Source organism: Bufo bufo, chromosome 1 (genome assembly GCF_905171765.1).
Source record: "Bufo bufo chromosome 1, aBufBuf1.1, whole genome shotgun sequence".
Taxonomy (NCBI): Eukaryota; Metazoa; Chordata; class Amphibia; order Anura; family Bufonidae; genus Bufo; species Bufo bufo.
In genome coordinates this window covers 162,943,411-162,960,060 of record NC_053389.1, presented here as the reverse complement: position 1 = coordinate 162,960,060, position 16,650 = coordinate 162,943,411, and the positions used below count along the sequence as shown (strand labels likewise).

The 16,650-nt window shown below is 47.8% G+C and overlaps 1 protein-coding gene across 2 annotated transcripts in view; it reads left to right on the top strand.

Annotated features, from left to right (window-relative positions):
- Window positions 1-16,650, top strand: part of LOC121000734 (glucuronokinase 1-like) — a 75,574-nt gene that overhangs the window by 43,525 nt on the left and 15,399 nt on the right. For both annotated transcript variants that reach the window (XM_040431358.1, XM_040431366.1), the window contains 3 exons: window positions 1,731-1,799; window positions 5,298-5,358; window positions 6,146-6,162. In XM_040431358.1, the coding sequence (XP_040287292.1) occupies window positions 1,731-1,799; window positions 5,298-5,358; window positions 6,146-6,162 (147 nt within the window). The remainder of the gene's footprint in view (window positions 1-1,730; window positions 1,800-5,297; window positions 5,359-6,145; window positions 6,163-16,650) is intronic.

The following is a 16,650-nucleotide window of genomic DNA, read 5'->3' as shown; positions in this document are numbered from 1 at the left end:
AGGAATACTGTCTATCTTATGGGGGGAAAAAAAACTGTAGCGGCAGAAAGTCTGCATTCTTGCCGGAAAACCAACGGATCCTAATGTAGTGAATAGGGATCAGGCAGTGTCTGGCTATGCCAGATACGGCAATGTCATTACTCTGCTCCTCTGCCGGACCAGACTGCTGGAATGATAAAACAAGGCAGATGTGAAAGTAGCCTAAGTAAGCCTTCCCAGTAGCAACACTAGCCCATCAGCAAACAGAGATTTTGGAAATGGTGAGGAATTAAAATACGGTATGTTTTTTTTTTCTGGTGACTTTTCAGAATAAACGTGTGTATAGTAAATGAGGAATAAAACTATATCTGGCCATTTTGTGACTTGTATTTTGCATTTTTGATCCAGTTTCCCTTCTGCAGATCCCCTAATTGTCAGTTTCTGCTAATTGTAGAGACTAGCTGTTATGATGTCTCCCATACATGGCACACAGTGATGAAATCTGCTCCCTTATGTTTTACCTGAGCCAGCTGGTAGAGATTAGCTGTTATGATGTCTTCCATACACAGCACACAGTGATGAGATCTGTCCCTTAATCACTCTGTAGTGGCTGCTTCAAATGTCGACAGAGCCAGCATGATCTCAGTGTATCTCTGGCTCTGTCTTCCTGCATGAACAATCCTGGTGATCCCTCTCATCTCTAAAGACAGATTAAGCTTTGAATGAGGCCGAATGACCACTGCAGAAGACTAGTAAAATTTATTTAAAATATGTTTGTCTAGTACTATTAAATTATGTAGTGTTTGAAAATATAGTGTCTATTTGCGCTTTAGCTGCACAAAACTGAAAATATCCCATAAATAATTTAATAACCTAACACTAAAACTTAATGGAGTGGTCCACTTTTTTAACAGGTTTTGGGTAACCCAACCTTCTCCCCCACCTGTACCCTACCTGTGGAGGAAAGAATAATCACGTGCGCTGCTGCAGCCAATTACTAGCCGCAGGGGTGACATGTTCCCCAAGCAGCATGTTACCCAGCAACATGCCACTTGGGAGAACATCAACGCTGTGGCCGCTCATTGGCTGCAGTGGCACACATGACCTTCATCTGTTCTGGAAGTTAACAAGTCAGACTGAAGTGCAGTGGATTCAGAGGTGGACCGAAGGAGCTGGAACAGAGCAGTGGAGCATATGCTTCCCTCCACAGGTCAGATGGGGGGGAATGACCAAAAAACTGTTAAAAAGGTGGACAATCCCTTTAAAGTGGTTGTTTAGCCTACAGATATTGATGATTTGTCCTCAGGATAGGTCATAAGTAGAAGATTGGTGGCGGTCCAAAACCCAGTATTTCCACTAATCAGCTGTTTCTAGAACTACGTTGCTGGAAACTATACAGGATATGGAGTGGAAGCAGAAAGCTCTGTACATTAAGCAATTTACGGTGCCGGCGTACTGAAGATCAGCTCCAATCCACCAATCTGAGCAGCAGTACCGGCACAGTCACTACGGGGTTCAACACAACCTTTGGTTTCCAACTTTGTACACTGTACATAGTATAGTGGCAGCACAATACAGCTGATGGATGGGGGTGCCGGATGTTGGACCTCCACCAATCTTATACTGATGACCTATCTGAGAATAAGGCATCAGTATCTCTCAGCTAAGGCAACCCCTTTAAATATTTATTTGCAATCTTTATATTTATTTGCTTTGACAATTTCCATTTTTGTGTCCCTTCTGACTGCCAGATACCTAGGAGGGCTGAGACTTCTACAAGCCACCTGCAAGAAGTTCTATCAGTTTTGCTCTGAGAAGGGGTAAGAATCCGAGTAGCAGAATCCTTAGCCTATAGAGTGTGGACATGCGCTGCTAGATCACCTCTAGCACGTCCACAATACACATTTTCTATAGCTGTGAGTGCTTATATTCAGTCAGAAATCCTTTCAGGAGCCCAGCCACGCCCACTGTGAAGGAGCCCAGCACCGTCCCGCATCCTCCAATTCCTCTTTGCTCCCCCGACGGGGGAAGTGCCATAATCTCACGCATGCCAGCTAGCGCATGCGCAGTTCATTCCTGAGGCTGATCCCAGCACAGGCGTGGTTTATTGGTTTGGGGGTGTGGTCGGTGAGATCCGGCTTTTTGAGGTGAAGCAGATGGCCACCCTACCAGTACACTGCTTACAACTTGCCGTAGTCGGCAGAATACAGCGACCGTTATGGACGGGAACGCGGCGGGAGACCTTCCCCCGGCGCCAATGGCACCGGTCTAGGACCCAGCTCAGGGTGCGCCAGTGCAAGGCCAACTTTCCCCAACACTGCTGATACAGCTTGCCCCCGCCATGCCTGCCCCAGTAGGGTACATCCCTGTGGGGCACTATTGCGTCATCTGCCAAAATTTGACGGTAAAAACATGACGTTGCAGGACTGGACTGAAAGGGTACGAAGTGGGGTTAGAATGTGTAACCTGACCCCCGAGCTGCTGGCAGAGTTTGCGTTGGGGTCTCAATAGGGTGACGTCAGACGGACAGTGATGGTAAGGCCCGAATCTGAGAGAGACACCCTAGAGAAAATATTCTCCCTGCTGGAGAGAGCCCAGAGGGGGCGTGCTAAAGTGCAGTTGATGAGCCACTTCTTCAACCGGCCACAGCAAGAGGGCGTGAGCTTGATGCAGTACTCCAACGCCCTACAGGAGACATTAAATTAAATACAGTAGCGACATCCAGAGGCCATGGAAGCCTTCTGGGTGGTGGACCGCCTAGTACGAGACCAGTTCATAGTGGCAAAGATGAGTTGATGTTGGGGCTGGGCCCTGGGGAGAAAAAAGCAATTAGCCGGCTGCAGCAGGTCATGAGTGGGCGGGGCCAAATAGTGTGGGCGGGGCCTTATCTGCGCTACGGGCCCCCCAGTGCCGCGGGCCCCATAGCAGTGGCGTGGTCTGCCTCTATGGGCGGTACGCCACTGCTGCCGGTGGGGGCTGGACGACAATGAATGGACTGGAGGTCCTGATTGAGCCCGATTACCAGGAGCAAACGCAGACTCTCCCACTGGTAGCCTGGGCCCTCACTATTGTGAAGGATGGATGTGTCCTTGTACCCTGCCTCAATGTTGAATACCTTGATAACAATGGGAATACCTTGCTGGCCAAAGTTTATATGTCTGAAGGGGACATCCCTCGACGTAGGGACTTCACACTACAGCCAGATAGGAGATCAGCCTGGACCTATGCTGTAGAGGTCCATCAAATGGAGACCCCAACAGTGGAGTGGAATGGTCGAGTGATCATGGCCTGGATGCGGGGTAGACTGCAAGAACCCTGACTTCAGGAAACAGAAGTTGCTGGAAGACACCCTTTAGAATTTCAGGAGGCGTTCTTGAGACATTATAAGGACTTCAGGTGTGCTTACACAGCGAACACCGCAATATGCCGAGCATGCTCGCCCAACACTAGTAATAACAGGTAAGGTGTGGCTGTATAGTTGTGCCTGCCAGTAGGTAAATTACTGCACTTTCCTCCGGCTTCCATCGGAGGGCACCACGCTGTGCAGCACAAGGGTCTCAGCCTTCGGGCTGGGTGTATGTAAATTTATTGTATGTTCCCAGCATTTGTGGTTGTGCTCATTGACACATTTAAGTAAAATACTGTTTTGGCAGAAGCTGGTGTTGGAGTTGCTTTCCTCGTTCGTGACTTCGCTGTATCCTGGGGAGCCCACCCCGGTACACAGCTTACAAAGGGAAGGAACACCATGCATGTTCGAGATTATGGCGCTTCAACTGTGTGACGTCAGGGGAGCAAGGAGGATGAGGGGTGGTGATGGGCTCCTGAAATGTTGGTAACAGCCTCCGGGCTCCTTACTAGCCTAATTTGCATATATAAAATATATATGAATAAATATATATATAAAATCGGTTTTCTGACTGAATAAAAGCGCTCACAGCTATGTAAAATGGTTTATTGTGTACATGCTAGTGGTGATCTAGCAGCACATGTCCACAACTCTATAGGCTAAAACTAGCTGACAGAATCCCTTTAAAATCTGAGAATTTAAGAATTTCATAAAACAGCAAGAGATGTATAGTAATAAGAGAGAACTCACTGATGCCGCACTGCTTCTGTCCTGACGCTTACTGATGCTTCCCGTCGCCACATGCAAGAAATGCCTGCCCAGCCAATCTCTGGTTGAGGTTAGTCCCCACCACTATATAAACATTTCCTGCAGCAGTGATGTGCCACACATACATGTGACTGCTGCAGCCAATGATTGGCCTAAGACTGCAGAGGCCATTGATGGCTGTGGAGACCACAGGAGATTTGTGCTGAAGCAGTGGGAAATTTAATAAGCAAGTACTAGTTGTTTTTTTTAAGAACATTTCCTGCTCTTAGCTTAATGCGGTTGTCTCACTTCACAAATGTCATTTATCATTTATAGTAAGTTAATACAAGGCACTTACTAATGTGATTGTCATATTGTCTCCTTTGCTGGCTGGATTAATTTTTAATCTCATTATACACTACTTGTTTCATGGTTACGACCACCTTGCTTGCACAGTATTGTAAATAGGGCTTGCCTATGCACATTCCCACCATCCTGGCCACTGGAGAGCTGGCTCCTTTTCCTATAGTGTGCAAGCATGACCATCGCTGCTGGACTGCAAGGTGGTCATAAGCCCTCGATACCAGCAGTGTATAATCTGATGAAGCAAGCCAGCAAAGGAGGCAATATGGACAATCACAATACATTAGTAAGTGCCTCCTATTAACTTTCTCTACATGATAAATGCCATTTGCTGAAGTAATTGTAAGGGAACATTTATGTTTGGGTTTCCCTAATGTTTTTGTCAGCCATATTATTCCCTATTTCAACTGCACAGCTAGATGCATTTCACTCAGAAGCAAGGGCCTTTCCCTTACTTCCGACTAGCTTTGTTTTCAGCTTTGGCGCTCACAGAACAGATAAGGAGGGGGAAAATCACACTTACAGACACATCGGGACACCCTTGCTATCTTCAGGAGCAGGGTAGAAGCAGTTCTTTTATCAGGCTCATGATCTTAGCTAGGTCTGACAGGTCCTCACTTCCTCTTAGCCGTCTTCTCTGTTTCTGTTAGCAGGGACGGATCTTGCTGACAACAGACAGTGGATTGCAACTGTGAGAAGTGAGACCGCTAGTGGCAAGGACTTTACAGCTTTTTTAGGTGGATGAAGGCATATGTTTTAAATGAAGTGATTTAGAAAATTTTCTAGTTACACTATTATCTATTAAATGAGATAAAATTAAAGTACAGTGACTTTTTTAAAATCTTTTTAAAATTTCTTACAGCAGTGCACTGTCAAAACAGAACTTTACCTTGAAATATAATGTAAATATTCCGCGCCATGTGGTGAGTGCACTTATTTGATGCTAATTATTTTTATATCCGTGATTTTTTATTTCATGCAGCTGATCCCTCCTGGTCTCTTTAGACAGCACAGAAATCTCCATATGAAACTCTGGGTGATGTGGGGACGCCGGGCAGTATAACCTGCTACAAGACACTCACTGAGGGGGCAGGACTTTGACAACCTTTTTCAACCAACGCTGCCCTCTCTGAACTGCAGCAGTGGTGGAGCTTTTTAAAGAGGAACTGACAACCTCTCCTGAAATGTCTGTTTGTAGAAACTACTTTCTGCATTCCCCCATGTAATAACGTTCTAAAACATCTATTCTTATGACTTTGGGCATCGACCCCCCCCCCCAATACCCCGCCCAACAATCTGACCGTGACTGCTCTCATTGGATAGTATCAGACAGTGCAGGGACACACCCCCAACACCGATCTGCCACCTTTTATGGGAAGTAATTTACTCATAACTTCTACAGTAGAAAGAATATTAAACGAATTGTAAAACACAGTCATAGCAATAGATGCTCAGAGTTGTCATACAATTAGTTGTCAGGAGAGGTTACAGCTGAGATTACCCTACAGTTGGGCATTGGGTTTTATTTTTAAGACTCATCAGGTAGGGGCTGTTTATGAAGATATTTCCCATAATTCAAATGTTTTTCCCAGCTTCTACACATCAAATTATTTTTATATAATGACAAAAAATATGTAACTGCTTCATTGGGAAGTGATGCATTTGTAGAAAAATTAAGCCTGTGATCCCTCTACTTCTTTTTTTCTGCAGGGATTAGCAGGAAGCAGGTAACTTTTTATTATTATTTTTTTTCCTTTTTTTTTTTTCATGCCTTAGTATGTGACATATGTATAAGTAAACGCTTTATATTCTTTTACATAGGAGCAATATTATACTAGATATATACTTAGGCGAGATTTCCGCGCGGATGCGATGTGTGAGGTGACCGCATTGCCCCCGCACTGAATCCGGACCCATTCATTTCTATGGGGCTGTGCAGATGAGCGGTGATTTTCACGCATCACTTGTGCGTTGCGTGAAAATCGCAGCATGCTCTACTTTGTGCGTTTTTCACGCAACGCAGGCCCCATAGAAGTAAATGGGGCTACATGACAATCGCAAGCATCCGCAGGCAAGTGCGGATGCGGTGCGATTTTCACACACAGTTGCTAGGAGACGATCGGGATGGGGACCCGATCTTCATTATTTTCCCTTATAACATGGTTATAAGGGAAAATAATAGCATTCTTAATACAGAATGCTTAGTAAAATAGGGCTGGAGGGGTTAAAAAAAAATTATATATATTTAACTCGCCTTAATCCACTTGTTTGCGCAGCTCGGCTTCTCTTCTTTCTTCAGGACCTGGGTAAAGGACCTTTGATGACATCACTGCGCTGATCACATGGTCCGTCACGTGATCCAACTCCTAACCCAAATCTGAACTTCTGTGAAGAAGTTCGGGTTTGGGTACCAAACATGCCGATTTTTCTCATGTGCGTGCAAAACGCATTAAAATGTTTTGCACTCGCGCGGGAAAATCGCGCATTTTCCCGCGACGCACCCGCATCTTATCCGGCCCAAAACCATGACGCCTGTGTGAAAGAGGCCTCATACATACGGGTAGTATTATAGTAGTCATATTCTTGTACATGGGAGAAGTATTATAGTAGTTATATTTCGAGATGAGCGAATTATTCACAAATTCGATTCGCTGGTACGACGAATATTTTTGAAAAAATTTGGTTCGATCCGAATATATAAGCGGCGAATCGCGTAAAAAAACTGCTATTTCCTGGCTGCAGAGAGCCTCTATAGTGGTGTAGAACACTGTGCCTTGCAGTAACACGCATAGGGAGTCTGCTTTGGTAGTGAAATAATACTGTGAGTCCGTATGACATGCAGATGACAGGCTTCGCTCTTAGGCCCCTTTCACACGAGCGGGTTTTCCGCGCGGGTGCAATGTGTGACGTGAACGCATAGCACCCACACTGAATCCGGGCCCATTCATTTCAATGGGTCTGTGTACATGAGCGTTTTTTTTTTTCACGCATCAGTTCTGCGTTGCATGAAAATCGCAGCATGTTCTATATTCTGTGTTTTTCACACAGCCCTGGCCCCATAGAAGTGAATGGGGCTTCAGTGAAAAACGCATTGCATCCGCAAGCAGGTGCGGAGGCAATGCGTTTTTCACTGATGGTTGCTAAGCGATGTTGTTTGTAAACCTTCATTTTTTTCTCACGCACGTGAAAAACGCATCAAAATGCATTGCACCCGCGCGGAAAAAACTGAACGCAATCGAAGACAAAACTGACTGAACTTGCTTGCAAAATGGTGCGAGTTTCACGGAACGCATCCGGAGCCAATCCGTGATGCTCGTGTGAAAGACTGCACACTTCACTTATTTGGGCAGTCACGGGGCCAAAACTGACCAAATAACTCAAGTATGAACTCAGCCTTACAGGTCGATGTTAGTGCCAAGAAGAAGCACACTCCTTTTACACTGTCGTCAGCGGATTCAACATAGATGTCTACAGAAACTGTTCTATTAAACGCTTATACAAGTAGAGCCCCCTGACAGAGTGGAGAGGGTGTCAGCAGTAAGTTTGTCTTGACGTCACTGATTATTTTGCCGTTCATCTGATCCATCAGAACAATAACCCACAAAAAAGGATCCTGTCTGTTGAGCATCCGCCTTCACTCGGTCAGCATTTGGTCAGTAAGCCATCAGTATTGCTAATGCCCCAAAAAACAGGAGTAGATTTAAAACAGAGATGACACATGAATGGAATATATGCAGGTCTTCTGTGTTTTGTACCCACTCCTGCTTTTGGCTACCAAAACACAAGCCAATTCTGATGGGACCATACAGGCCTTACAGCTGCTACATAGACAGGATCCGTTGTGCGTCTCATTTTTCCTTCCTTCTGACAGATCAGAAGAAGGGTCAAATAAATGATGTCAGCAAGGCCAAAAGGCAAAATAGTGGCCCAGTCATGAAGCGGAGAGGGTGGGCACAGCATGAGAAGTCCACAGAGTGGCCCTATGACATAGTGGTGAGGTGGAAGCAGCATGAGGAGACCACAGAGTGGCCCAATAACAGAGTCTGTAGGTGGTGGCAGCATCAGGAGGCCGCAGAGTGGCACAATGATAGTGTGGAGGTGGCAGCAGCATGAGCAGACCACAGAGTGGCATAATGACAGTCTGGAGGTGGCTGCAACATCAGGAGGCCACAGAGTGGCAAGGTGACATAGGTGGGTGGCAATACCAGTACCCTCTGAAGATGGTGACTGAAAAAAAGAGCACTTGGCATCAGATGGGTGGCAGCATCAGAGTCATGTAGCCAGAAGAAACCAGACTTTTGTCAAAGTGTTGGTGTGGCACCATGGATGATCTAGTCTGATGCATCAGAAAAATAGTGGGTGGAAATCCTGGCTGATCCACGCCTGATTTATTTTGACAAAGGTCAGTCTCCACACATTTTAGGTGGACAGGTGAGTTTTTCTTGGGGTAACCATGGCCCGTGCCGCACTAAACACCCGCTCTGATGCCACACTACTGGCCGAGCAGGACAGCTTTTCCAGGGTAAACTCTGACAGTTATGGCCACAAATCCAGTTTGGCTGTCCAGTAGTCCAGCGGATCTTCAATGACGGCTGGCAGGGTGCACTCCAAGTATGCCACCATCTGCTGGTAGTTTCTTTACTAGACTGGTTGAAAAAAGCTGCTCATCAGCAACTCTAGACTCGGGCTGCTGCTGATGGAGCTGGTACTGCTCCTGCCACCCCATCCCTCCCCAGCAGCCATGCTGTGGAACGTGAGCGCAGAGGGCCCCGCCGGTCTACCCTGCGAGAGAATGACGATGGCGCAGATAGGCAGCCGCCAACTGACTACATAGGATGTCTCTATAGTAATTCAGTTTGTCCTCCCTCTCAGCGGGTGTTTAAAAAAGGCCCCCATTTTGGACCGGTAGCGAGGCTCCAACAAGGTGGAGAGCCAGAAGTCATCCCGCTGCCGAATGGTGACAATTCCGGCTGTCACTCCCCAAGCAAGTGAGCATGCAGTGGGCCATATGCGCAAGTGACTCGGAGGAACTCCCTGCTTCTATCTCCACTGCATACTGCCATGGTGTGTCTGGGTCCTCTGCCTCATCTTCCTCATCGCCCTGTAGCTCCTCTGGCTGCTCCTCCTGCTCCTTCTCTCCTGTCCCGTATAGAAGAAAGACCCATTTTGCTACACATTGCTTGTGCTCCAATGTCCTCCTCCAGTTCACCCCCACAGGGCTCATGTGGCCGTGAGATCTAGGCGCCACGTCTCCAGTCCCTTGACCAGCCAGATTTACCAGCATCTGTTCCACTGTTTCTGAAGCAGTGGAATGACATAGTTCATCCCGTAGTCCTGGCGACTGACAAATAATGTGGCCTCCTCAAAGGGCCTGAGCAAACTGCAGGTGTCACGCATGAGCTACCACTGGCTGACATTGAAGTTACTCAGGGGAGTACTCCCTGTCCGCTGGATCATCCGGAAATCGTTATATGGCCTTTCTCTGTTCGTAGAGTCGGTCCAACATGTGGAATTCCAACGGTGGAAACGTCGCATATCAGTCTATGTTGGGCGATGCCATTTTGCCGCTGCAGCTCAAGGAACGGTATGCTTTGGCGGTGTACGAGTGGCTGAAGTGCATGCAAAGTTTCTGGCCATTTTCAGGATGTCTTGCAGATGGGTGGAAGACTTCTTCAGGAACTGCTTGACAACCAGATTGAACACGTGTGCCATGCAGGGGTGCATGCTCAGCCCTCCTTGACGCAACGCCGACACTAAGTGTCTTCCCGTTGTCGGTCACCAAGATTCCGATTTAGAGAGTTGTCGCAGAAAAGGGCGGGATTCGATTTCTTGCTGAAGGACACAGAGTAGTTCCTCCCCTGTGTGATTCCATTCGCCCAGAACAAACGAGGTGCAGAACAACGTGACGCCACCGTGCCGGTGCAGTGTCCCACCTATGTGTGTATAAGTGGGTCCCTTAAATTTCTGTATATGTATTTAACATATTGTAATCCTAAATTCAGGCTGGCATTGTCATTACATCTATTCGCCCCTAGGTGGTGCTGGTGCCACATATTATATATAGCTTAGGGTTTGCTGACTTAGTGTGGAGGAAGTGTTGAAGCAGAAGTGAGTAATATAGGAAGCATAGAGGAGAAGGAAGTGTATGGAGGAGCAGAGCAGGCTCAGTCCAAGATGTAGCTGCCTTTCTTTCCTCTGGGCCCTGATCAAGCCTGGAGAGGACAGACCAAGCAATTACAGCATCCCAGCACAGACAAGTGAGTCTATGTACGAATATAAAGCAAGTCTAGTGAAGATTAGAGCTGAGTCTAGCCAAGGGACTTCACAAGCACGAGTGACTGGGAGGAACTTAAAGGTACCTGGACACAACTGGATGACTAGTGCGCAGATTATCTTTTTCACTAAATGCCTTCCGGGACATAGTGAACCTGAATACTTCAGGAGAGCATCCTGCATAAAATAATGTAGCAGAGCGTTTGCATGCCACGAGGGAGAACGCCCTTATTGGATTGCTCAAGATAAAGTAAGGAAACAATTATAATTAGTACCTGAGTGCTAGAGATTGGACTTAAAGTAGAACTATCTGAGAAATGTTGTCTTGCCTGTAAAGTAACAGCATTAGGAAAACTCCTCAACTGACAATTGCCAGACCTGTTGTAAGGATTACAGTTAAACTAATTTCTGAATCCTCCTTTATGCCATACAAGTGCACTGTACTGATGAACTGTACAAACGGAATTGAGACATTTGATTTAAGTAAACCTACTACTACCCCCATCGGGTGGTCTACCCCGAGCACGTTTGGCTACCGACCTCCCACTCAGGGGCGGGCTGGGCCGGGGGGGCAGGGAGGCAATTGCCCCCCAGGCCGCCCTAAATAAACGGCCGCTGGGGCGCCCGTCTTTTTTTTTTTTTTTATATTCTTCAGGGCTGCACCGCCGATCACCACAGGCGGCGCGGCCCTGGATGTCATTGCGGCCGTGCTGTGTGCTGTGGGGCAGGGGAGGGAGAGGCGTGTCCCTCCCCTGTTCTTCTGATAGGCCGCAGGCACTAATGCCTGCAGCCTATCAGAGGCCGGCTCAGGCAGCGCGATGACGTCATTATCATCGCGACGCCTGAGCCCGGCAGCACACAGCAGGGACACAGGCCAGAAGAGGCTTGCATCGCTGCTGATGGAGGTAAGTATTAGTGTTTTTTTTTTTTTCTTCTTTGCAGGGGGCTGGCAACTATGGGGGGGGGCTGGCACTATGGGGGGGGCTGGCACTATGGGGGGGGGGGGGGGGCGGCACTATGGGGGGGGGGGGGTGGATCTGGCACTATGGGGGGGGGGTGGATCTGGCACTATGGGGGGGGGATCTGGCACTATGGGGGGGGGGAATCTGGCACTATGGGGGGGTGGATCTGGCACTAATGGGGGGGGTGGATCTGGCACAATGGGGGGTGGCTGGCCCCTATGGGGGGGGAGCTGGCACTATGGGGGGGGATCTGGCACTATGGGGGGGGGGAATCTGGCACTATGGGGGGGGATCTGGCACTATGGGGGGGGGCACTTTGGGGGGCACTATAGGGGGAGCTGGCACTATAGGGGGATCTGGCACTATAGGGGGGCTTGCACTATAGGGGGGGGTGGCACTATGGGGGGGATCTGGCACTATGGGGGTATTTGGCACTATGGGGGATATGGCACTTTGGAGGAGCTAGCACTATGGGGGGCACTATAGGGGGAGCTGGCACTATAGGGGGGGCTGGAACTATGGGGGGGGCTGACTCTATGGGGGGCTGACACTATGGGGGGGGCTGGCACTGTGGGGGGCTGGCACTATGGGGGAGGAGCTGGCACTATGGGGGGGCTTGCACTATAAGGGGGAGCTGGCACTAAGGGGGGGGAAGGCACTATAAGGGGGCTGGCACTATGGGGGAACTGGCACTATAAGGGGGATGGCACTATGGGGGGAGCTGGCACTATGGGGGGGGAGCTGGCACTAATGGGGGGGAGCTGGCACTATTGGAGGAGCTGGCACTATGGGGGCATTTCTTGCTGGCACATTATGGGGGGGCACCATGGGGGAGAGGAGCACTAATGGGGGTATCTGGGGGCTCTAAAGGGGCTTTTTTTTAATTATTAGCACATTCTGGGGGGCATTATAGGGGAGAGCAGCACTATGGGGCATCTGGTTTTTACTATAGGGGCATTATTTGGGGGCACTATGGGAAGTGGGGGGCTCTAAAGGGGCCTTTTTGTATTGGAACATTATGGGGGGCACTATGGCATTTGGTAGCACTAAGGGGGCATTTTTTACTGGCACATGCAGGCACTATAGGGGAGGAGCGGCACTATGGGGCAATTATTTGGGGCACTATGGGGGAGTGGAGCACTATTGGGCATATGGGTGGCACTAAGAAGGGGAATTTTTTTACTGGCACATTGTGGGGGAGAGGAGCACTATAGGGCATCTGCTGGGGTACTAAGGGGCCTTTTTTTTTACTGGCATATTATGGGGACACTATGGGGAAGGGGGAGAGGAGCAGTATGAGTGCATGTACTGGGCACTATATAGGGGTATTTTATACTGGCATACATTCTGGGGACATTAGCTCAACTGCGGGCACTAAGCGGGGTTATTTCATGTACTGTCATATTATAGGGAAAATTAGTACTACTAGGGGGTATTATGGGGAGCTTTTACTACTACTGGGGGGCTATGAGGAACATGATTCTAGGGCACTAGTAGGGGCATTATTACTACTAAGTGTGCTCTGGCAGAGAATTATTTCTATTGTGGGATTTTGGGGGGCACTGTTACTTTGGGGGCACCCTGGCATAGTATCAGCTTAGCACAATTATTTTTGGGGGACATTATCTTTATACTATTAGTGTCTGAGCGCAGTATTTTATAGAGCACTGTGTGCCAATAATTGTTTAAGGGGGCACTATCTGTGTGGTAGTAGTATTTCAGGGGGACTGTTTCTGCAGTATAGTATTGGGGGTGGCAGGAAAACTAATGTCTGTTCTCAATCTCTGCAGAGACGGGAGATGGCAGAAAAATCATCATGGCGGTCTGGTCTGAATGGAGAAGATGAGGAAAGAGAACGTCTACATCAAAGGTGACACACTGGATGTAAGAGGTATGTGGTGCTATGTAGGAGAGGAGATGCTCCGGCTCCTCCCCCTGCCTTTGCAGAAGGAGGATTCAGAGCTGGGTGAGGACGACGAAAGGGGGCAGCAGGCCACGGGCGGGTGGCAGATGGTGGGGGAAACCACAAGGCCTTGAGCAGGATCTGGGGAGGGAGGAGAGCGGAGGAGCTTCCTGGCTGTAGCTTGTTATATAAGCAGGCAGTGCAGCCAGGACAGGCCTCCCCTCTCCGTATGATGTGTAGACAGGCCTCAACTATAGAATTGTCAGCTGTACAGTGTGTGTTGGGAGTGGCCTATTAAATGTAGGAGGGCTTTTAATAATGGGCGGGGCTAAAAATGGGCCACTTGACTCGATTTGCCCCCAAGGACTAAGGCTGCCAGCCCTCCCCTGCCCACTGCTGCCACCCTGCTGACTCCCGGCCATGCTAGCGACTTGGTGGCTCTGCTGCTGCCTCACGGCAAGCTGCCCACCCTCTTCTCCCGTTGATGATGAAGCCCCGTCGTCACCCGGCTCCCAAGTGCGATCAGCTACATCATCATCAAGTACTGTCTGCATGTCACTGAAGTCCTCCACAACCGTCTCTGGGTCAGGAGCCTGACCACTCGCAACACCAGCTCCCACGCCACTCTCCCCATCACTACTTGCCCGCCTAGTAGAGAAGCGGCAGATGTCTCCTCCAGATCTTGGCTGGGCAGTCACTGCTGACTGTCTTCTAGTAGCATAGTCCTCACTGTATAGTGGAGCTGAGCCCACAGCATACAATACTTCTCTGATTGAGGGAGCAGAAAAGGACAGAGGCAGGTTGAGGACACGTGGGGGCACAGGGCCTGCTCCCGGGCCATGCCAACTAAGCTTCGTGTCAGAGGAACCCACCAACTATTGGCTGGGGGTGTCTGATGTCACTTGGGATGAAGTGGATGACAACTGCTGGGTTGCTGGTCAAGACACGACCGCTAGATGACACCGGGAGCTCAGGCCTCTCGCTGCAACCCCTGCTGCCACGCCCCCTTACTCTGCTGTGACCTGTGCCTGCGCCAGAGACATTTAGGCCTCTGCCACTCCCCTGTGCAGGGCCTGGCACTTCTCTGTCTGACATATACTGTTAGATCAAATAAATAAAAAGGCAATTAAAACACCCCAAAAAACTCTGTAATTTTCTCAACTTCACCACACAACGGCAAATACTTTTTGTGCCAGTAACACACGGCAAAAAGGGCTTTAGAACATATAACTGCAGCGCTGAGCGGCAAATATATATTTTCTTTTTAATGCTAATACTCGTCACATAAGGCTTTAAACCGATAACTGCACTGCTGAGCGGCAAATATATTTTTGGTTTGCCACTAATACACGGCAAAAATGGCTTTAAACAGATAACTGCACTGCTGACTGGCAAATATACTTTTGGCCTTACCACTAATACATGGCAAAATTTGGCTTTAAAATCAGCTGCATCACTGAGCGGCAAATATATTTAGTCTTTTCTGCTAATACACGTCACAAAAGGCTTTACAACAGATAACTGCACCGCGGCGCTAAGAGGCAAATATATTTTTTATTTTACGGTAATACATGCAACAAAAGGCTTTCAATCATATAACTGCACCGCTGACTGCCAAATATATTTTTGGTAGTTGCCACTATACACGGCAAAAATGGCTTTAAAACAGATAACAGCACCACTGACCGGCAAATATATTTTACTTTTGCCACTAATACACAACAAAAATTGCTGTCATTTTAGCACTTCACCACTCAACAGCTAATAGCCTTTTTCTTCCTAATAAAAGCCCCAAAATGCTTTAGAACATATAACTGCACCGCATTAGGGCAAATAAGATGTAGAAATATTTCCTTGTAATAAACCCTGTTAATGGCTGTATCAAACAGCACTTGCACTCTAATTAGGGTCCATTCACACATCCGCAGTGTTTTGCGGATCCGCAAAACACCAGGCCGGCACCCCAATATAAATGCCCATTCTTGTCCGCAGCTGCAGACAAGAATAGGACATGTTCTATTTTTTTGTGGAAATGCGGACAGCACACTGTGTGCTGTCCGCATCTTTTCCGTCCCCTTTGAAAATTAATGGGTCCGCACCAAAAGTGCGGACGTCTTAGTGGAGCCTGAGAACGGTTTTGCTGGAATTACAGAGCTGTATAATGGCAATTTGGATCCTCAATCAGTGCTGCAAGGTGTAATAGGATTGTTCCTATTACCCAGGCTGTAATCTCCCCTACTGAACCCTTTTTAACATAAAAGCTGTGGAATGATTCCTCCCTATCCTTTCCCTACACCTTGAATTATCTTTCCCTGCACTTGTAATCGTTTTTTCTAACACTGTCCCTAGCGCCTGCAGACGTCTCTCCCTGCCACTAAGTACACTGGTAAATGGCAGAATCTAAAATGACTGCAGCTATTTATAGGGCTGTGACATCACAGGCTGGCTGCTGATTGGCTGCATGCATGGCATTATGGGTGATCCCGCCTTTCCAGAGTTCCTTTCTCCATGTCCTCACACGTGCAGCAGCCATTTTAGGAAAAAAATGCGTTTAGTTACCACGAAGGAAGGAAATTCGGCTTTGGTGCGAATCGAATTTTTCCTGAAATTTGGATGGAATTCCACTTCATCAGCTTCGATTCACTCATCTCTAGTTATATTATTTTATATAGGAAGAAGTATTATGGTAGTTATATTGTTTGTAGGAAGCAGTATTATAGTAGTTATATTATTGTACATATGGGCAGTATTATAGTAGTTGTGTTCTTGTATATAGAAAGCAGTATTATAGTAGTTATATTCACTCAGAAGCACTACAGATATCGGCTGGTTGCTGGCTCATACAGCCTTATATCTAATCCCCTATTGTGTTAAGAGGCTGGACCCTTGTACAAATCAAGCAACTTGTTACATTTTGTGTCACCCTATCTCTTCATAGATTGTAAACTCTTGGGTGTGGGGCCCTCATTCCTCTTGTTTTAATTGTTGACTTGTCTGTTATTTATGACTCTGTACATGAGCCCCATGATTGTAAAGCACTGCAGAATATATTGGCACTATATGAATAAAGATTATAA